Genomic DNA, 7,004 nt, shown 5'->3' on the forward strand with positions numbered 1-7,004 from the left:
CCCCACTCTGGCACGAGGGGACCGCCAGGGAGCCCCGCAAACGCACCCCAACCTTCTCCCCACAGCGGCGGAAGTCACGGTATGCAGAGCTGGACTTCGAGGTGGGTCCCAGTCTCTGCCCCCTCCCCCGCCCCCGGCACCCCGCGACCCAGCTGTGCTGCGCCCCTTCTCCGCAGCCGGCCCCAGGAGCGGGGACTGGGGTCCCAGGCGGCGCGGCGCCCCCTCCTGGCTCAGGCCCTGCGCCCCTGCCCCCCGCTTTCGCCCCAGGCACCCCGAGCCAGCTGTGCTGCGCTCTTCCCACGCACCCCCCCCCCCCGCGGCCGGCCCCAGGAGCAGGGGCAGAGGTCTGGCAGGCGGGGCGGGGCCGCGCGGCGCCCCGCCCCCGCACTCAGGCCCCGCCCCGCCCCCACAGAAAATCATGCACACGCGGAAGCGACACCAGGACATGTTCCAGGACCTGAACCGGAAGCTGCAGCACACCGCGGAGAAGGAGAGGGAGGCCCTGGGCGCGGACAGCAAGGTGTGGGGCGCGCGGGGGGCCCGGGGCCAGCTCCCTCCCCTCCCTCCTGCCCCCTCCCCGGTGGGTCCCCTCGGGTCACCCGGCCGGCGGGTGCGGGCTTCGATTCCCGTCTGTGCCACCTCCCCGCCCCGCCGGATCCCGGCCCCTGTGCTTCGCGTCTGCGTCCCCTCGGGTCGCGCAGGCCCGCGGGGGGCGGGGCAGCGGCTCTGGCCGGGCAGGAGCCCCGCCCCTGCCCCTTTGATTCCCGTCTGTGTCCCCTCCCCCGCCCCGCCGGACCCTGGCCCCAGCAGCCAGAGAAGCAGCAAACGCCCAACAAGCGGCCCTGGGAGAGCCTGCGGAAAGCGCACGGGGCGCCGGCCTGGGCCAAGGAGCTGGAGCCGTCGCCGCTGGAGCTGCGCGGCGTGGAGTGGGAGAAGGCGGGCGCCACGATCCCGCTGGTGGGGCAGGACATCACGGACCTCCAGACCGAGGTCTGAGCCGGCGCGGGCCGGGCGGACGGATGCTGCTCTGCCCGCTCCTGCACCGGACAGGACGGGCGCCGACGCTCGCGGGCCGCGGGCCAGGCCCGCGCCCCGGCCTCAGGGCTCCCGGCGGCGCTGGGACCGGAGCCAGACGCAGGACAGGAGGCGGCACGGCGGGCACGGGGCCCGCCCCTCGCGCCCAGCCCCGGCGGGCGCGGCCGCGGACAGCGGGTCGGCCCGGGGTGCCCGCCCGAGCCGCCCCCGCGAGGACGAGCCTGCGGCCCGCTGGCCTGGCTCCGTTTTTTAGAAACTCCACCCCTGGGAAAGCAGCCAGCCCCCCACTCCCTTCCAGGACCTTGGGCCCCCAGACCCAGGCGGAGAGCACAGCCCTGCGCCCGAGCACCGGGCAGGACTCGGCCCACTCCGGGAAGAAGCCGCGTGGGGAATCTATTTTTTCTCTCCTTTTCATTTCTTCAATAAAAAGAATCAAAAACCCGGTGCTGTGTGTGTGGCCTCCTGGCCGGCTGGGGGCTGCGCGGGCACTTCCGGGGGCCTCGTGCCCGAGTGGTTCTCAGCGGGGCGTGGGGGAGGGAGGCGCTGGGGACCCCAGGGCTCCTGGGCCAGGCTGGCCGCTTCCCGTCCCAGGAACAGGGGTTCTGTCTGTCCACAGAGCAAGTGGGGAGCAAGCGTGGTCGTCCCCTGTCCCCCAGTTCTCAGCCACCCCCACCCCCAGCGCCGCGGGTCTGAAGGAGCCTGGAGATGCGCAATGCTGTGCTCCATGTCTCCAGCAGGGGGCGCCCCAGCCCCACGGGAGCCTGGTGGGAAGGCCTGGTAGGGGCTGCGGGTGCGGTGGGGAGGGTGTTGGCCGCAACCAGGAGGAAACACTGCACACAAGCCTGGGCCTTGGTGGCAGCAAGCAGGCTGTCCTAGACCCCTCCTCAGCCCCCAGACGCCTGGGACTGAACCCCGGGGAGGCAGGGACAGAGACCACCAGCCCCAGTAGAGAGGGCTCGGGGGGCCGTTAGGAGGTTGCTGTGGCCCTGTCACCCACGTCCCACAGTGAAGACCGCGTCCAGTGGATCTGAAAGTGGCAGCCTGGCCCGGGCCCTGCTCTCTCCGGCCTCTCTGGTTCAGTTCCCACGCATCTCACCGTGCAGCCAGCAGGTGGCGCCAGGAAGGCGCTGGGTGGGCTCCTTGTGCTCAGATGGTCCTAAGTGACAGCCCGTGGCAGGGGAGGAGGGGCGCTGAGTGGACGACCGTGGGGGTGGGCAGTGTGTCCCCGCACAGGGTCCCCAAGCGACGGACCTGAATCCCTGCTGTTGGTCAGAGCCGCGGCAGGCACAGGCTCATGACTCACACTCGGCTGGATGTGCACCCTTGCACATGCGTGTGATGAGGGCTGGGGTGAGCAGGTGACCGGGGCCGGGGTGAGTGAGTGCCCAGGCCGGGGTGAGCGGGTGACCGGGGCCGGGGTGAGCAGATGACCAGGACCAGGGTGAGCGGGTGACCAGGGCTGGGGTGAGCGGGTGACCAGGGCCGGGGTGAGCAGGTGACCATGGCTAGGGTGAGCAGGTGACCAGGGCCAGGGTGAGCGGGTGACCGGGGCCGGGGTGAGCGGGTGACCAGGGCCAGGGTGAGCGGGTGACCGGGGCCGGGGTGAGCAGGTGACCGGGGCTGGGGTGAGCCAGTGACCATGGCTGGGGTGAGTGGGTGACCAGGGCCAGGGTGAGTGGGTGACCAGGGCCGGGGTGAGCGGGTGACCAGGGCCGGGGTGAGCAGATGACCAGGACCAGGGTGAGCGGGTGACCAGGGCTGGGGTGAGCGGGTGACCAGGGCCGGGGTGAGCAGGTGACCATGGCTAGGGTGAGCAGGTGACCAGGGCCAGGGTGAGCGGGTGACCGGGGCCGGGGTGAGTGGGTGACCAGGGCCAGGGTGAGCAGGTGACCGGGGCTGGGGTGAGCCAGTGACCATGGCTGGGGTGAGCAGGTGACCAGGGCCAGGGTGAGTGGGTGACCAGGGCCAGGGTAAGCGGGTGACCAGGGCCGGGGTGAGCGGGTGACCGGGGCCGGAGTGAGCAGGTCACCGGGGCCGGGGTGAGTGGGTGACCGGTGCCAGGGTGAGTGACCAGGACCGGGATGAGTGAGTGACCAGGGCCGGGGTGAGTGAGTGACCAGGGTGAGCAGGTGACTGGGGCCAGGGTGAGTGCCCGGGGCCGGGCTGAGTGGGTGGCCAGGCCCGGGGCCCAGTGTCATCAGAATCCACACTGTAGTCTGCGCCAGCTTCTCCTGTCGCCAGCCCCTCTCCCTGAGGGCAGTGTCTGTGCCAGGAGGGACCCAGCCCACGCCCCGCCCTGGGCCCCGTGTCAGGGCCGCGTGACCGCTCTGGTCACACACAGCAAGCTGGCCGAGGGGGGCCTCATTGGACTCGTCGAAAGCTCTGCTCCCCGGTCAGGTCCCCCCAGCCTGTTCTGGGCGGTGCTTGGGACCAGGGCTGCGGGTGCCCCTGGCGAGGGCAAGGCCGCCCCCTGCACCTCCGCCCGTGTCCCTCTGCAGTTGTCCAGCTTGGGTGATGTGCTCTTGACCCTGGGCAAGGCGGGGATCAGGATCCCACCACAGCGGGAACACCGGGCTCGAGGTGGCCCGGTGCTGCAGCCAGCACCCACGGACCGTGAGGGCCAAGTGTAGGGGAAGCCGCGCTCCTGGCTCTAATCCTCCCCGCACTGGGCGCCTGCCCACTGCCCTGCCACCCCCTCCACTCCTTTCCCGCAGCGCCCAGAGCCAGCCAGGTCTCTGCAAAGACCCTCCTGGGCCCCTGCGCTCCTGCTGTGCAGGGCACCCTGCCCACCACTGCGTCACCCTGGAGCTGAGCCCCCCCCAACCAGCATCCCCACCGCCCGGGACCAGGGTGGGGCTCAGGATGGTGGTGGGCATGTGACTGGCGAAACTTGCAAAGGCCGCGGACTTTGTGGCTAGAGCCGGAAAGCTGCTGGGGCTGGCGCTGGTGGTGGTGACGGTGACGGTGACGGTGGTGATGGTGAGGGGATGAGGGTGGGGATAATGTTGGTACTGATGCTGGAGACGCTGGTGATGGAGATTGGAGTGGGAGGTGACGAGAGTGTCCGGGGCTCTCAATGCCCAAGGCTGGGGCTGCCACAGTCTTCATGGGTCGAGGTGCTGGCGGGGTTGGACGGGATCTCCCACCCACGCTGCCCGTGGAGGACAGGAGGAGGAAGGAGGCGCAGGGCCCTGAGTGTGTGAGTCGCTGGGGGTGGGGCCGCCCGCACAGCTGCCCGGGCGCGGAGCCTGCAGCACCCACACCGCAGGGAAGCGCTTCCTCGCCTAGCGCCGTCTGCCGGAAGCCTCTTCTCCCACTGGCAGCGCCGCGGGGCCTGGCCCAGGCAGGCTGGAGGCCAGCCCCGCGGTGCCCCCACGGCCCCTCCCGGAAGTCCTTCCTGGAGTCCTGGGTCAGATGAGGGGTCCCTGCTCCCCCACTCCCGAGCAGTCCTGGCCTGTGCTTCTCTCCCTCAGCCCCCACTGACCACCCTCCACCCCCACTGACCACCCTCCACCGCCACCGGCACTCAGGATCGTTCCATGGGGCCACCCACGGCCCCACCTGCACCCCCGGCTGCTTCAGGGGCCAGGCCGGGCCCACGCACCCCCAGGTCCTGCTCCCCGCAGACTTGCTCCAGAACCCGCCCTGGCCAGCCCTGCCCCGGGCCAGCCCAGCCCTGGGCCAGCCCCCTGCAGCTTCCGAGTGCCCGGTGACCACAGGGCGGCTGGCGTCTCGCTCAGGCAGCCCCCGCCCTGGGAGGTGAGCGGGTCGGCATGACCTGGTGGCCTCACCCGACAGGTGGAGTGTCGCAGGCCCCAGCTGCCCGGGCCGGCTTCTTGGCCCTCCCAGGGGCTGGGCACTGGACGTGGGGGGAGGGGCAGGTCAGCAGGCAGCTCCCCTCTCCTCCCACCCGCTGGGGGCTGCGAGCGGCATCCCCTGCACCTCTGCCCACAGGGGTGTCAGTGCCCCCTGCTGGGAATGACCCCAGGGAAGTGAGATCTGCCACAGGGTGCCCAGGGCGCGAGGTCCAGCCACGCCCTGAGGGCAGGAGGCCAGGCTGGCTCGCTTCCTCTGCAGCGTGGGGGAGCAGACAGCCCTCGAGGTGCCATGAAGCCACAGGCTCCCAAGTGCTCCGCAGGGCCCTAAAAATACCCGGCAGGGAGCAGTGACCCCGACAGCTTGTGGCTGTGCTGGCCGGCGGCAGAAACACAGCCCTGCAGAGCCGGAAACCGAGGCCCTCGCCACACACTCAGCTCCCGCACCTGGCCGGCCCCCCACAGGGCAGGCCTGGGCGCACCAGAGCCCACCCAGCCGTGGCAGCCTGGGCCTGGGCCCCGTGTCCACCACCACAGTCCTGGGGTGAATCGCAGAATCCCAGGGGATCTCTGGGCTCCACAGGGCCCACAGGCGGGGCAGGGCGGCAGCTGTCCCGGAAGGCGGGGGAGGTGTTGCTGGTTCAGTATGGCTTTCGGAACACCATATGGACCCCGCCCAGGAGGCGAGGCAGGCGGGGGTTGGGGGAGGTGCAGGAGTTCCGGGTTCCCAGAGGCGCGGGAGACCAGGGCTGGGAAACAGCTGCCCAGGCCCCAGGGGGATCAGGGTGGGCACCGGGGGTGGGTGCCCAGCGCCATCTCCTCTCGGCTCCTCGGGCCCTCCCGGACTCCAGCCCCACCCCCGCATCGGCGGCCTCCACCCTCTCTTCCAGAGAGCAGCGCCCGGCCTGCCCAGGTCCCAGGTCGGGCACTGCCGGAGGCGGGGCCTGGGCTGAGCCAGTGTGGAGGCACTGACCGCAGGGAACGGCCCTGAGCCAAAGGCTGAGGTGGTCCCCCATGGTGACCTCGGGGTCATCAGCAGACCACCCCAGGGGGCGCCCTCCAGCCCGGCCTGGATGCTGCCTGCCCAGCCAGATGCCCCAGCCCCTGGCCACCGCCCACCCCGAGCAGTCTCCGTGCAGGGCCAGGAGTTTGCCCACCTCCGGTGCCTCCTGCACCTGCCCCACCTCGTCCCCGCCCCACCCGAGTGGCTCCAAAGTCACCGTGAACCTGTGTCAGACCTGGTCCCTTGGGACAGGACACGGGGTGCACTCGGGCCGGTCAGCCTCTGACAGGGGGCACAGGCCACTTCCCCCTGCCGCAGGTGCTGGGCACGGTCGGGAGGGTGGGTCCAGGTCAGGGGCACAGGCATGTGGGCCGCCCGTGGGCTCGGTCCCTGAAGAGCACCCGCCTTGTGGGTCCCCGGGGAGGCGACTGGGGGAGAACCAGACGACCCGTGTGCTTTCTCCACACCGGTGACGGGGCCCACGGGGCAGAGTGGCCGGCGCCCCTCACCCCAGCGCCACCTGCTGCAGCGGGGGCAGTGGAAGCAGCGAGCGGGAGGTGACCTGCCCCAAGTCGAGACCTGAGCCAGCGCCAGACTGAACCCAGGCACCGGCCCCAGCGGCTGTGCCGTGAGCGCCGTGCTGGCCACCCCAGCGGGAGGTGTTGGCAGCTGCGGAGTACCAGGCAGACACGGAGCAGCAAAGCGAGAAGTAGGACTGCACGCCGACTTGGTCGTGGTCTGGACCTGGGCCGCAGTCGGTCTGTGAACACGGAGGCGCCCCCCCCTCAGCCCCTGCAGCCCCCCCCCGGCACCCAGGGCCGAGCCTGCTGCAGGGCCCTCGGGCTGCCTCTCCTCACTGCCCGGCTGAGCCTGGGCCTCCACCGACTCCTCTCTCTGCCGTCACAGAGCCACTCCTGCGCTAGCACCAGGGCTCGCGACACGGCTCTCGGGGGATGGGGGGTGGGACCACCCTGCTGCTCTCGTTCTACACACGGAAATGCCCTGGGTGTCTGCGCTGGGTCCCCTGGCATCTGCGCCCAGGCCCCTGGGTGTCTGTGCCAGGCCTCCGGTGTCTGAGCCCGAGTCCCTGAGTGTCTGCACCAGGCCCCCGGTGTCTGTGCCCAAGTCCCTGAGTGTCTGTGCCAGGCCCC

General features: G+C 71.4%; 1 protein-coding gene across 5 annotated transcripts in view; it reads left to right on the forward strand.

The window, feature by feature from the left end:
- ADGRB1 (adhesion G protein-coupled receptor B1) overlaps window positions 1-1,476 on the forward strand; it is a 67,378-nt gene extending 65,902 nt beyond the window's left edge. For all 5 annotated transcript variants that reach the window (XM_070075883.2, XM_070075884.2, XM_089335799.1 and 2 more), the window contains 3 exons: window positions 66-101; window positions 413-520; window positions 811-1,476. In XM_070075883.2, coding sequence (XP_069931984.2) covers window positions 66-101; window positions 413-520; window positions 811-996 — 330 coding nt within the window. In that variant the 3' untranslated portion in view covers window positions 997-1,476. The remainder of the gene's footprint in view (window positions 1-65; window positions 102-412; window positions 521-810) is intronic.
- The last annotated feature ends 5,528 nt before the right edge of the window (window positions 1,477-7,004 follow it).

This window comes from Oryctolagus cuniculus, chromosome 6 (assembly GCF_051225735.1).
Source record: "Oryctolagus cuniculus isolate XC-2025 breed Fujian yellow rabbit chromosome 6, ASM5122573v1, whole genome shotgun sequence".
Taxonomy (NCBI): Eukaryota; Metazoa; Chordata; class Mammalia; order Lagomorpha; family Leporidae; genus Oryctolagus; species Oryctolagus cuniculus.